Raw genomic sequence first — 15,595 nt, 5'->3', positions numbered from 1 at the left:
GGTATTCTATGGCTCTTAGTGTCTTTCATATTGTTTAGTGAAATAAAGATAAAATTACTGGTTTGTGTAAACCAGGGGTAGGCAACCTTTTTGAGCCGGGGGCCGGGTTGCTGTCCCTTAGACAACTGGGGGGGCCGAAGCCGGGGGGGTGGAGCTTCCACCCCCGGGGGCGGAGCTGCACACGGGGGTGGAGCTTCCACCCTCTGGGGCGGAGCTGCATGCCAGGGCGGAGCTTCCACTATCCGGGGGCGGAGCCACATGTCAGGGGCAGAATTTCCACCCTCTGGGGGCGGAGCCACATAATAATAATAATATTTGCAAGAAGCTACTAGGCAAGGCCACAAAACAGCAAAAAACGCATGCCACTGTCTCAACCCAGAAAAGAGCAAGCAAGTCCATGTGGGGGGATTTTGCAAAGAGAATACCAAAGGATAACAACAACAATAATAATAGCAATATTTGCCAGAATGGAAGCGACTAGGCAAGGCCACAAAACAGCAAAAAACGCATGCCACTGTCTCAAACCACTTTCTTTCTCTCCCTTCCTCCCTCCCTCTCACTCCCACCCTCCCACCCTCTCTCTTCTCCCCTCCCTCCCTCTGCTCTCCCTCCCATCCTTTCTCTCCCTCTCTCTCCTCTCCCTCCCACCCTTTCTCTCCCCTCCCTCCCACCCCTTTTCTCTCTCTCTCTCTCCTTCCCTCCCTCCCTCCCTCCCACCCTTTCTCTCTCTCTCTCCTCCCCTCCCTTCCTTCCTCCCTCTCTTTCCTCTCCCTCCCACCCTTTCTCTCTCTCTCTCTCCTCCTCCCCTCCCTCCCTTCCTCTCTTCTCTGCCTCCTCCTCCTTCCCCCCGCCCCTCCATTTATAGGAGGGAGGAGGGAGGGCGGAGCCAGGAGGGAGGTGGGCGGAGCCAGGAGGGAGGTGGGCAGAGCCAATTGGAAGGCCCGGTGCGGCTGCTAGAGCCCTGTTTCAGGGCTCCGGAGGCTGCATCGGGCCTCCTAATGGGTGCCGCCATTTTGAAGGGCAAAATGGCGGCCGGTGCGGCCGAAATCAGCGGTGATTTCGGCAGCAGGAGGGACCGGGGGCCGGTGGAACGGCGCCCGCGGGCCGCATCCGGCCCACGGGCCGGAGGTTGCCGACCCCTGGTGTAAACAGTTCTCCTCTTTTCTCCCATACACATGATTCCACTAGACCACAGATATGTTACAAATGTGGGTAATGAAAATTTGGAAAATTAATTGTGTATCATAGGCTTATTTGTAATACACCTCTTGCAGCTTCTAACAGAAATAAACAGATTCCAATAATCACCAAGAGCATTTCAATGCTACAAAGCACGAGATTTACACATCTTATCAGGGTCACATTATGGTATAATCAGCCCTGTGTATCCACAGATTCCTCATCCATCGATTCAACTAACCATGGGCTGAATGTGTGTGTGTGTGTGTTATTTTGTCATTTTATAGAAAGGGTACCATTTCTATCCCAATGTATTTAAAAGGACTTGAGGATCCACTGATTTTGGTATCCACAGGTGGTCCTAGAACCAAACCCCTGCAGATACAATGGGGTCCATTGTACTAGAGTTTTAAGATGCATTCAAATTGTGACTTCATTACTAATCTCCCTAAATGGGAAGTACAACCCAACTAAGGTATATAATTTACAAGGGGCTGGCAGAGAAGAAAGCATGAAATTTTGCCTTCTGGAGGTGAGGTTCTCTTACTGTTCACCAATTATGCAATTTAAATATTGGTTGCTGGTGACCTTGTGCCTAATTAACAGCCTGGACTAATAATAGCATGCCAGGTTTACATGGAAGTGTCTTACAAGTATCTACTATAGAAAGGCCAGTTCTTCCATGAGGAAGGCTAAGACCTCTCTGTGAAGCCACAGATCAGGAGTAGCAGCACATCAGGCCATCATGGCTATTTCCCTGATGTATCCCTCTTCTTCTCTATTGGACCTATCTTAATGACTGCCTGCATCACCACACTACTGATGTTGTTACCATCCACCCTGCAGGGCCAGAGACACACCAACCACAAAACCTTTCTCTAATGAATGACTCTTTCCCAAGAGCACAGCCCTAAATACAACATGATTCGAGAGAGCCTCAGAGTGGCAAATGTGGTAACAAAAATGACACAAATCAGCAGGACAGAGTGCTCTGGGGAGAAGAGGCCTGCTTTGGATGGTGTCATGAATTCTGCTGTCTATTTGTTGATCTTGTGGCTATAAAGAAAAGCCTAAAATTGTAAGGAAGGAAGGTAGGGCAATTGTTGCTCCTCCACTTTCCCTATATATCAGAGTAGAAGTTAGCTATAACCTGTTCCTTCTCCCAAATCTTTTTCTGACATGAGACAGCAAGAGCTGCTTCCTCCTTGGCATTCTTTTGAATGTTTTGACATTTTGTTTTACTACTAAACTTGACTGTTAATCATTCTAATTTTTTGAGATTCAGCCAGAGAACAATTGTTTGTGTTTGTTTCTATTAAAAAAATAAGTACCACCACAGCAATGTCATTTCTCTGTTGCCTTGCTTTTGAGCAGACTACTGTTGATAGGGACCCTTCCACTGAGTGGTTTGATAATTTTCCAGGAGATCACATTTCTGTGCTGCCGGTAAGAAGTTCAACATGCTTGGAAAGAGCCTCAGAAAGCTTTTGTGCACTCAGTGCAGGCTGAGAGATCAGTAGACAGGCTTAGAGAAATCCTAGCCACCAACAGAATAAGGGTGACCAACATCGATGTGGGTTGGCTAGTCCATCCTCTCTATTACCATGCTTCTGTGCTGGACTCCATTTATCATATGTATCTCATCCCTGCACTGGGATCTGCTAGTCATGTACTGTCATGCTCTAAGAATGTGAACACAGGAATCTGGGTTGTTAGATTCCTTGGTGTATGAGGTGGGGGTGGAGGGGCAGTGTTTCCTTGGTTTGTCAGGCATGCCTTGACTAAAGCACAGGTACAAAGAGGCTCCAGTGCTGAAATTAGGGAGAAAAAAGCAAAAGGATCCTTAAAGAAGAGTGTAAGCCCCTGACTCCTCTCACTTTAGCTGTATCATACTAACATCAGCCAAGGGAGCTAGCAGAGAAGGTAAGGGAGTCAGGGCTCTTCTGCTCTCTCTGCACCCCTTCTCTCCCTCATTGACTCTTTATGTGCCCATGCATGGGAAATATCAGGATAGATTTGCGCACTTGATCCTGTCTAGTTAGGCAATTATGGAGATTCCAGGATACTTGGCACAGGCTGAATCATTCAACTGTTCCCATGGTTATACTACATTCCACTAAAGTATTGAATATTTGTATCTGTAGGTGTTTCATAAACGTATACAAATGCAGGTATAAAATTCTTTCCCCCAATCTCAATGTTTCTTCTCATGTTGATCCACTGTGTACAGGAAACTGCCTATTCTGGTTAGATGCAATCTATACAGTAAAACTCAGGATCACACAGGTAGAACTAATCCACCAACAGAATTACTACAAAATTCTTGGAGCCTAGATATATCAAAGATATGAATTTCCATTGAATTCCCTGAAATCCCCTGAAAATAAATTTGTTAAACATTACCAGCAAAAACAAAAACAAAATTGACATAATCATAGTTCTATTGAATAAACAGGAAGATCTCGATATGATTGTTTTGTTCTTGTAGGTATCAAATGCTAAAAACTGGGAAATAATGCAGCCTACAGAGGATTATTGAAAAATTTCCATCACTACAGTAATACAAAACAAAAAAACCCCAAACATTTGGATGTTTTAAAATGCTACATCGTTATGTGACAACATAAATCATAGCTGACTGCTTTGTTCAATCAGAAATGAAACATGTACTTTTCTATGTTTCAATACAAATATTTCTTTGTATGAGGTAATGAATAAACATCAATGGTTTGAACAACTAAAAAGCCTCCTGGGTAATAGTCACAACTATAGAAACATGTATTTGGCAGGAAACAGTTAGAGTAACAGAAACAGATGTACCATGTCTGAGAATGGTCATCAAAGATTGGATAAGATGCAAACAAAAAATAGTTAATCAAGCTCATTAGAAAAGATGGCCCACATTATGGAGAGAATATTTTTGGATCTGTTCTGTGAAATGCTAATGAATTCATAATTATGTTCAGATTATGTGAAAGTTATTATATTACATAGAATTGCCAGTCTATGACCTTAAACATACCTACCTTCGTTAAAAATATTCTAATCTAACATGAGATTTGGTGTGTCTATTCAGTTATCAAAATCATTTCACAATCTGATCTTTCTTTGCACTTTTTTTGTTTTTTAGCAGAACAAATTAGTACTTCTGCCATTATTTCAAAAAATAGGTGTTCTCTCTCACATGTATGTGAGAGAGAAACAAAAATGGATTACCTAGGAATACATTTCAACCAATTCAATTTAATTATGGATGGAAAATAAAATTCTGGGTACTGTTTTTATACATCATTCATATAAAATATGGACATTATATTTAAAAATGAGCAGAAACAAATAATTTCTAGCCAACTATTATTAAAACTTTCTTTCCAAAATGTAGCTTATTTATGTCAGTAAACAAAACTCATATCATACCTGGACCAAGCAGTGGGGACCGGTTTGACTGGGCACTTGACTGGTGCGGTGGCTGAGGTTCAGCCATGTTTGCGTTGATAATGGTGGCGGAAGTGGTTGTGGTTGTGGTACTGCTCTGGATTACAGGATTATTTCTATCCCACATATTTACAGTCTTGTTATTATTGTAATTTGGGTCACCCCAAGCTGAGGTACCATCATCAATCTCCATCTTGCGCCGAATGGACGGTGGAGAGGGTTCTTCCCACCCCGTTGCTTCACTACTGTCCTTCTGTTTGGCTGGTACTGGTCCACCAACCCATCCTGATCCAGTCTGTTTAACAGAAGCAGCTCCTCCCCAATTGCTCATGTTGTTGTCCTGGGATTTAGAAGCCCAATTCTGTTGAGGACCAGGTTTTAACGATTCCCCCCAGCTTGTACCTGTATTAGCCTTGCTGTTTGTGCCATTTCCCCATCCACTGGTCCCAGAACGTGTAGTTTCATTCCAACCAGACCCTGATCTATTGTCAGCATCCCATCCAGAAACATTCTTTTTCCCATCTCCCAAGTGTCCAGGGACAGATGAGGAATCAACCCAATCTCCACCCCCTGAAATCCAGCCTGGATTTGATTTCTGACCATCTCCCCAGTTTTGAGATTTGGGTTTCTGAGGTTCACCCCAAGTAGGTGACTTGTCCTCCTGATTTGTGGTCCCACTCCAAGTGTGGCCACTTTTGGCAGCAGCAGCATTATTGACAGCAGTAGAATTTGTCGGCTCTCCCCATCCTCCAGGGCCATTTGGCGCTTTGTTATTGTTGTCGCCCCAACCTGTATTGGTTGGAACCGTTGTAGGTGGAGAGCTGACCCACCCAGATACTGAAGAGGTATTTGTACTGTTCATGATGGACCCATCATTCTTGCCCCCCGAATTTGAAGGCTGAGTAGCTGCACAACCCCAGGCCTCAGTTCCATTATCGTTCTTTCGCTCAGACCTTGGAGATTCTTCAAATTCCCAGGCAGTGTTTTGCTTTACAGGAGTCTGTCCCCATCCAGTGTTGGACAGAACCCTCGGGTCAAGGTCACTCCTTGGCAACTGGACTTGTCCTTGGTCTATCATTGCCTTGTCTCTTCTTCGGCCCTCTCCAGCTCCTTCCCTCCCAGTGCTGCCTTCATTCTGACTCCCATTGCTATCATTACTTCCTTCACTACCTGTGTTGCCAGATGCTGCAGCTTTGGCCCAAGAGTTTATTTGTTCATTGCCCTGCTGCATGGCAGTATTCTGGCTGGTAACACTAGAGCTATCCCACCCTGTTGATCCTTTCCCATTGATGTCATTATTGGAATGCTGGTTTGTGGGCTTGCTCCATTCGCCATTAACACCATTGCTGGTGCTGCGGTGGCCCCAAGCACCAGAATGCATATTACCAACACTACCGTTGCCACTGCCCCTGCCCCATGCTAAGACCCCAGGACCAGTAGGAGGTCCTGAATCCCATGCACATGTTCCATTTCCTTCCTTTTGAACAGCACTGCTGGATCCATTTTGTTTAGCACTTAATGCTGAGTTCACAGTGTCTCCATTCCCCTGACTGAACCCAGAATTGCTGTTTCCTGTGGCAGGATTACCTGGGGATATCCCCCACACTGAATTGCCCATTCCTTCTCCACTTCCCCCACTGACTTGAGAAACTGATGTCCCATTAGCACCAGGAAGGCTTTGCAGGTGGGGTGGGATGATGGCCCCCATGCCAACAGCCATGCCCCAGTTCGGCAGTCCGTTTGTCTGCATTGCATTGATAGGGTTCGGTGAAGAGTTCATGGGGTTAGCGTTATTTGGTCCATCAGTGTTAAGGTTCTGAGGTTGTACGCTGAAAGACACATTCTGAGAAGCGGACGTTTGTGGTTCTGTGCTCTCTTGCGGCAACAAGTTTCCCCAAGCACCTAAGGTGCCTGTTGGGTTCCCATTCTGGTTGCCCATGTTCTGACCTATGGCACTGACTGGACTGCAAATACTGGAAGAGTTGCCTGCTCCCACAGTTCCTTCATGTCCGAGTACAGGCCAGGCAGCTGGATTGGCATTGGGGTTAAGGTTAAGATTAATGCCAGCATTTGAGTTGGAAGCACCCCAGCAATTCTGACTTCTACCATCTCCAATCATGTTGTCCATCTTTCCATCCCCACCACTGGCAGAACAATGAGCTAAGCCAGAGTTGGAACCTGTGGCAACACCCCACACTCTGGCTGAGTTTCCATTGCCATTTGCTCCACCAGCTCCAAGGGCACTCTGGTTAGAAGTGCTTTGGATGAGTGCTCCATTGGTGCCATTATTGCCATTAGGTTTCTTTGTATGTCCAGTGAAGTTGCCTTGGGCACTCCCTGTAGCCATGCTACTGTTCTCTGAGCCACAGTTGGAGGCAGAGTCAGTGTCTGTAGTACATTCTGAGGCAGACTCAGTCTCAGTTCCTGTAATGGAAGGCCACGCTTCCTTGTCAGTCCTGTCTATTATCACTTTATCCCAGCTGCAATTGGTTTCACTTCGGAAAGAGGGCTGCTGTCCCCAGTGAGTATTCTCATAATGGTCTCCCAATCCGCTGTGACCAAGGTCTGAAAAAATTAAAAAAGGATGCAAATTAGTCTGCTGTCCAACACTTCAGATACATCAGCTGCACCTCATGTTTAATTGCTGTGTTTACACTGCCCAAGACACTTCCTCCTTTACAATCCAATATATGGATGTACCTGTTGTGGAGGGTCTCAACTTTCACTAAAACTTTGGAAGGCAAAAGTAAGGTATTTCAAAATCTAGGCTCTGGAAAACAACTACACTTTATGCTAATAAAGACAGATTTTGCAGACAAAAATAGTTTTTCTCTTTTATTATGTCTGAATAATAGAACTAGTACCAATAAATACTGTAGAGGATATACGTCTTTTCATAGGCAACATATTTTTTAGACAAATAATACACTTTTTGTTCAGAACAAACTAATATTGCAGTGGTATTGTTGACACAGCACTGTTTATTAATGAAGACAGCAAATAAATTACAGTGTATATGAACATGCAGCATATCTGTATTTTCAAGTGAATCCAGATTCTAGGTTTAAAAAAGGTCTGTAAAAGCAATCTAGCAAATTCTCTTGTCAAACACAGCTGCTCTATTTGACTGAACCTGAGAAGAGAAAGAACTTCATTAATAAGTTCCAAAAATAGAAACATCAGAATTTCAAATAAAGGAGGTTCACTATTTTCAGTTTAAATTAAAAAATAGCTGAAAAATATTTTTGCTTTTTGCTTTTAACTACAATTTGGATGAAATACCCAGCAACTAACAGGAGTAGCTTCTTAGGCTAGAAGCCAATATATAAAAGTGTCAGGATGGAGGTTTTTGCATGCATAAAATATAGAAAATGTAAAGTATGGGTAGTTTATAAAATAACAATACGGGCATTTTGTACTGACAGTTATTAAATATAAAATCCATATTCTGTACTTGTCATATATGATTTGGCACTTTTAAAAAATTCTTGACTGACAGGTCAATTTCTCTACAGAAACTAAAACAGTTGGGTCTTCCAAGAATTCATAGTTGTTATAAATCAAACCAAGCCACTCCCCAAATAATTAACACTATGATTCTATCGCTTGAGTTAGTTAGGATTCATATGATAAAAATCCCCAATCCTAAACTGAAACAATAGCAATCTTACATCACTTCAAAAATAAAATTTTATCAGTGTCATGATTTATTTTCATGGAAGCCTAAAATATGATACCATACTCTGTAATTAAAAATGATCAATGAAGGCATATGCGAAGTGAATATCCAAAGTAAATGGAAAATGAAATTTCCTGAATAAAAATGTGTACATTTGATTTAAAACACGCAGTATAGAGCTAAAAAGTATTATATTCAAAGAGGAATGGTTAAACCTGTCAATATTTGTTTAACACCAATAATAGAGGATGCCTGTTTTTATCAGTGTTTATCTCCTGGGGTCAGAACCAATATGAAAAGTGTTACTAGTATGGAAGCCTCCAAGTAGCCAACTTTTCTGTGCCTCTCTCATGCTCACTTGCTGAAATATTATTCATATCCTCTGTTTTCCTCACTACAAAATTATTTAAGGGGATATCTATACTGTAAGTTTGCTCTAACAAGAACACTGCATAAATACTTAAGAATCTCAGGCACTGCCAGAAAGGCATATGCAAATGTGAAGGAGTTAAAGAGATGAAAACACTAAATAAAACAGCTTTATTTACAGACATAACCTAACATCAGGTAACATGAGTGGAAAAGCCTATTACTCTTTTAATTTTCTGCACGATGGTATGCAACAAAGTATGCTGCCTCTGATGCAGGAACCTTTAATGCATTCAGAAAAAGGGCTGAGCAGCATAAAAGAGAGCATTCTTCATTATTAGATAATGAGTACTCCATGAAATACTAACACTCCAAAACCAAACAGCAGTAGATAATGACAAATAATAACTTCATTTTTCTGCCCAGCACAGCATATCTTTAGCAAGCAGCTCTCTCTGAAGACGCCATTTTATCAAACCTGAAAGGCAGCCAAAAGCTTAGGACGCTGAGCTGCTGCTGCTGCCTCTGAAACATTATGTAATAAACCGATTTAACAAAAGCAGATGCTATTTGTCCCCCCTTTTTTCTTATTGCTTGCCTGAAAGGGGCCAAAGAGGAATGAAATACCTGAGGAAAGGTGGTGCCCAACCATTCTAGGAGACGCTACATTGTGTGCAGGGCTGACTCCCCTCCTGCATCTAGGTTCGCCTGGGTTCTCAGCTTCAATATGTCGGCTGTGTAAAGAGTGAGCCTCATCCTGTAGAGCTGCCAAGAAAATCGCTCAGTGCAAGTGTGCGCCCAGGCAACCTACAAGCTTGCTTGGGCCTTGGCTGTGCTGGCTTTGGAAATGCCCTTTCCACACAGGGAGACTCCTCCACCCTCTTGCCCCCACCTCCTGCAGCACGCAGCCCCCTTCTCTCTGGCTAAGGTATCAACAGATGAAGATTTTAAAGCTTTGATTATCTAATTGCAGCTGACACTAAACCGATCTTCCTTCCTCTTTAAATTCTTTCAACTGTCACAAAACATTTTCACTTCGGGACCTCTCCACAATTAGCACGGTGGCTGCTTTTCTTCTGTTTTTTGAAAGTCAGCCAAGAGAACAGCCGCATATTGCCGATTGGCTGCATGCAAATACATTCCTGCCTCCTTCATGTTTCCATTCTCCTCTTCCCATCTCTAAAGAGCAATGCTACACACACACATACACAGGCTTGGCATACCAGCACAGGATGCAATATTGGGGACAAACTGTATATGGAACCTGGCAAGCCTCCAGCTACTTAATTACTTCTCTGCTTCAGTTGAGAATAAGAGAAAATGTGTATGTCGATTAAAAATCACAGCTCCCGTTTGGGAACAGTAGGATTGACATTGCATGCCTAAACAATACATTGTGCGCTGTAGTGTTTTTCAGTGCCGTTAGAAAAACAGGGAAATCTTTAACTGTTCAATGGTAGCCTTTTCCAGGCTTTCACTGCACGCAAAATGATTATTAATAGGAGGGCTCGGAACTATGGAGCTATCAACCTACCCAGATTACACTCTCAAACTTGCAACCAACAGGAACACTGTGAAATAACCACTTGGCCTTATTACTTAGAATGAATTTGTTCCAGTATAAGATAGGTGTTCACAGAAGTAATTAATGTATCTAGACTAATCAGTTACAAGGGATATCACAGAAATAGAACCAAAGGTAATTACACTCAGAGAAAAAGTACATAGCTATTCCAGTAGTCCTTCACTTACTACCTTCTAAAACTTCATAAGGATATGTTTATCCTAAGACTGCACCATGTATGCACAAAACCATATTCAGCATTCTTCATAACTCAGTTTTTTTAAATGTAAACATGTTTCTAGCCCTTAAGAATGAGATACGCTACTAGAAATTATGAAGCCATTGCCTTTGAAACTTCCACTTATCAGGGCTTTTAATGCTTTGCACAGTTCAGTAAATTTTATTTCAACACCATGCATGGAGGACTGTGTTCTGTAAAACTGGTGAAAGACTAATGAATAATGTCAAACTGTAAATAACCTTCAGTTACATGCATCATATAGATGGTAAATTCTGGAAACCTATAAGCCATATAACTGATGCAGGTTTTTAAAATGCAGGCAATATATGGGAACATATTCCAAACTGGACATTTATCTGCATAAGAGCAGAAATCAGTGTGAATGGAGGGCAAATGATCTCCTCTTCCTACTGTAGCCCTTCCTCCAAACTGCAGAGGGCGAGAAAATCGTCCAGAGCATGTTTTCTGTAATGGAGTAGGCTGCAGAGAGGAGGGACTAAAAATCCCAACACTACCACAAGTGTCAGATGGATTTAGGCCAGGGGTAGGCAACCTTTTTGAGCCAGGGGCCGGGTTGCTGTCCCTCAAACAACTGGGGGGGGGGGGGGGGGCCGGCGAAGCCAAAAAATAAATAATTAAATATTTTTAAATAAATAAATAAATAAATAAATAAATAAATAAACCAGGACAAATGTAGGACAAATTTTTCAAATGGAGGACACTTTTTAAAACATGGAGGACACGCAAAAAATTTTGCTGATTTTTTTTTAAAAAGTTAATATAAATGCATGTTTCAGAGGCTTCTATAGACAATTGCCCCCCTTGCCCGCCACTTGCCCCCCTTGCCCGCCTCCTCCTGATAGGCCAAAGGCCCCACGCCCTCACGCGAGAGGCCAAAGGCTCCGGCGGCAATCGGCGGCAGGACCGGGCGGGGGCCGGTCCCAAGGCCTTGCCGGGCCGCATCCGGCCCGCGGGCCGCAGGTTGCCTACCCCTGATTTAGGCCATGGCTGATAAATCATTTATTAAATGTGATATGTATTCAAGACATCTCTTTGAATATTTAGCTGCATTGTTGAAACAGCTGCCACTAAATTCTCATGAGCAGCAACTGGCTTTTCTGTTACAGCAATACTTAGTATACATATTATTGTATTTTACATTTTGTTCATTATCCTGAAACTAAATTGGTGGTGTCTCTCTGGGTTTTCCCTACAGAAGCAGTCAATGTAGGGACAGGTGGCATAGTAAAAATATTGGTTTTCATCTAACAAGTTACATCTCAGTAACAAAAGTATAAAATTCCTGTTACCTTTTGTAATATTTGTTAAATAGTGAAAATCCAAAATAGATGGGTAACAAAGTATTTATAGTTAAGGATGTATACTTTTGCTTATTTTGTTCTCATGCAAGAAATTGATAAATTCTAAAACTTTTCTCCCCACTGGAGGAGAATGAAAGGTTGTATGTATTTTCTATTGATTTTTAATTTTGTGCAAAATATAAAATTGTACTTGTGCACATACATCATTTTGTGCAAAAAATCTTTTTGCTATTGCTGCTGACTGAAAAAAAGAACTGCTTTGAAAAAAGACTTAAAATTCTCAATTTTACAAAGGAGAAAAAAATCTTTCTAGTTGAAAGTGAGAAAAATTGCTGAATTGAACTATAGATATCAGGGACATAACTACAGATAGCAACATATTTAAGAAACTATTTCTTGCTAAAATGCTTGCTTGTATCTTTATTACTGGATAAAGACGTACCATGAACATGTTGATTTTTGCTTTACCTTTAAGCACAGAAGACATTTAAAAGTATATAAAATGTGTTACAAACAATTTCAATTGTTCACAGATATACCAAATGAACTGGAGACAGGATTAGACAATGATAGAAAAATCTGAACTAGCTAGTGACTACACACAGAGACCCAGACCCATGTGTGCATACTCACATGTACTCATGTGTACACACACAGGGGAATCTGGGTTATCAGGTAATTCAGATTTTTCCAACATGTGTATGTGTGTATGTATGTATGTATGTATGTACATACACACACACACTGTTGCCATACATATACATCTATGTTAAATTCCAGTATGTCATAAGGCTAGCATCTAAAAAGAGGGCAAGGCAACTCCAAAATTTGTGATGGTAGGATCTAGAAATTCAAATAATCTTTCTAGCCATCTCTTAAGCATTATATATTGTAAAAAAAAAACCAAAATTACTACATCTGTTTTCCACTTATTGTAAGATTATAAAATTAAAGATTTTATTTCTTCCAGCCCTGTAGCCAATGTTTTCTCTGTTCCTGTTGCAAATATTGAAGGATAAAGCTCACCAGGTACACTACTTCCTTTGATGTCTGTTGTTATTTTTCCCCGGGAAAGTCTTAAACAATGAGTAAAAAAACCATTTAACAATGGCAGAGCATTCAGGGGAGGTTGTTGTTTTGCTTTCAAATTCTATTTCAGAAAATGCCAAATCAATGATCAATTCATTTTTAATAAATGATTTTGTTACAATTATTATCTTTTTGTATCCATACAAAAATATTATGCCTTACATCAGTAATTCTGCTACTTCTATAAATAAATTTCCCCCTGAAATTTGAAATATATAAATGTATGAGATACACTAAAGCAATCTTTCTACTTAGAAATTAATCTATTGCTCTGGAAGTGCCATTTGAAATCCGGAACTTGTTCTGCATAATAGGCAACTCCTCACAGTAAATAGCTCTTATGTCATAAACATCCCAGAGGAAGATTAGGACTTCAAGTGGGGCATAAGCAGCAGGAAGAGCAGGTCAGCTTCCAACCCAGTCAAAACCGATTAGCTGTGCTAAAAATATACAAAAACTCCATTGTGAAGGAGCAAAGGTTGAGGATTGCATATCATACTTTTCTCAACCTCTGAATGCTCAGAAATGCAGTTTAGCCAGCAACCAAAGCTGCGTTTTCCTCCTTTGCCTACAGACAATTGTTTTAAGGCCCTGCAGTTATAAGGGCTGCAGCCAACAAGCTTTCTGACCTTTCAGCTCCATACAGCCACGATTCAACTTCCTTCAGACATTACACAGCCCTGTGAAGGATGCTCAATTCATATTCTGTTTCCAGTTTAACCTTTGGGATAAGTGTTCCAACTGCCCATTTCCTTCCACACTTATGGTAGTGTGAATACAATTAGATAAGCACAATTCAGCAATGTTGTCCTACAGAGACATAACAATTCTAACATGCCACCTCAGAAACAAAATCAAGGAAAGAAACTACCACTGGCCCTTCATATTTATAATACTAATCATGTGCTAGGCACAAGGAGAATGTATTTTAGATAACACAGTATGAGCATCTGAACAAACATGTTTATTTTGGGCATGAACAAGTTGACACTGAAAACCAGGTTGCTAGTTATCAGGAGTGAAAATTACAAATCATGGCCCATGCCTTCCCTGTCAGGGTGTGGTAAAAACAGACTTTAAAGGAGCTATTCCAGATGCTGGACCCTATCCCCAAAACAGCACCTTGGAGCTAGTCTGGAATAACGCCAGAGTGGATTCGCCACACCACTGACATGGAAGCTTCTGGCTGCCCTATACCTTATAACAGATGAAACGTGCCACTAAATGTTAAAACAGAGATCAATATCCAATGAGTTATTAAAGCAGCTTCAGAAAGAATAAGCAGCTCCTATTCTCCCCAGGAGCCTCTTATGTACATTAAAAACCTGCCCAGAGGGCAAGGAAACCCTTCAGAACATTACTAAAGAAGGCTGGGGGGGTGGGGGGATCAAAATCTGCCAACATTACTACAAGCATCATGTTGGATTTAAGCCAGATGTTCCTAAACATACCATAATCTATAAAAGTTTGTATCTTCCTTGCTTTCTTAGGGGTTTGAGGCTTAACAGTACTCTAAAGGAAAAATCTACAGTCTAACTGACCTTAAGTGTAGCAAGAGAAAAAAAATAAGCATCCAGAATCAAATGTGACCATTAGAAAAGTGATTACAGAGAAATGTGATTTCTGAGATGTTAAACAATTAACCACAAACCTGTTGCTCTTTCTACTCTGGGTTATTTCAGGCACTGTACATACGTACTAGTCTGGAACACAATTTGGAATATGTTTAATTTTCCCCCCAAACTAGTTTTGTTGTTAATGTAGGTTTCTCCAACACTTTTGCTTCTCAAGGTTGTCAGGGATACCACATTCATCTATTTATATCTATTGACTAGGGCAATATGCAACAGAAATACTCAGAATGCCCTGAATTTGTATAACATTTCTAGTGTTCAAGGAAAGGAGATAAGAGTACCTTGATGGATGACTATATAGGAACCACTTGCAGACTGCTCCCAGTTTCTTAGAGGAAGAGTGGAGTATAAATAGTGTAATAATAATATTGTTGTAGCAAATATGGCAGTTATTCACATACATGTTTTATGTACTAGATAGCAAGTCAGCATAAAGACAAAGAGGAAAGTATGTTGTTATCTTCATAATCAATGCAATTTAAAGACTGTCTGGAAAAAATAAGACTCCACCATTTACTCTCTGGTCATTTTTCCTTCAAGTGCACATCTAGTGCTAGCATTCTCTTTGCTTCTCCACTTACATATTTAAATTTCAATAGCATCAGCATTTCCAAATCTATTTGAGGCCCTCTGCCAACAACCGAGTTCGTCTTACAGGCATATAAATCCTTTGATGTGGAACCCAGGGACTGAAATCATCCAGTTTTAAGATTAAGCAGTATCTACTTCACAACCATAGGAAACTGGATGGTAGATTTATTTTCATATCTTATTAAGTGCTGTATTACTCATTGTTTTCAGATGGTACCCACCCCAAGACTTCAAAGATAGGCAGAAATTTAAATAACAGATAAAGCAAAATACAATACTCTAAAATGAGACTATTTCAAGTGCTTCCTAGACGTGTATGTTCAGCTCCACAAGAATTAATCCACAATACATTTAGTAGGGAGCTGCAACAACACTTGTGTTTCAAGAATTGACATTTAAATAATATATCTTGAATAAAAAAATTCATAGAGGCCTGTTAACAATCTGGGGACATTTTTCACTCACATTAAAACCTGTATTTAACTTCTAGTT

The 15,595-nt window shown here is 41.0% G+C and overlaps 1 protein-coding gene across 3 annotated transcripts in view; it reads right to left on the bottom strand.

Moving 5' to 3' along the window:
* TNRC6C (trinucleotide repeat containing adaptor 6C) overlaps positions 1 to 15,595 on the bottom strand; it is a 164,402-nt gene that overhangs the window by 65,992 nt on the left and 82,815 nt on the right. For 2 of the 3 annotated variants that reach the window (XM_089534920.1, XM_089534910.1), the window contains one exon: positions 4,597 to 7,179. In XM_089534920.1, the coding sequence (XP_089391046.1) occupies positions 4,597 to 7,179 (2,583 nt within the window). Of the gene's footprint in view, positions 1 to 4,596; positions 7,180 to 9,289; positions 9,535 to 15,595 lie in introns of those variants that run through there. The other variant, XM_089534930.1, reaches the window with a different exon arrangement.

Source organism: Sceloporus occidentalis, unplaced genomic scaffold (genome assembly GCF_023333645.1).
Source record: "Sceloporus occidentalis isolate IW3139 unplaced genomic scaffold, rSceOcc1.0.p SCAF_1, whole genome shotgun sequence".
In the NCBI taxonomy this organism is placed as follows: domain Eukaryota; kingdom Metazoa; phylum Chordata; class Lepidosauria; order Squamata; family Phrynosomatidae; genus Sceloporus; species Sceloporus occidentalis.
This window is presented reverse-complemented; position numbering and strand designations above follow the sequence as displayed.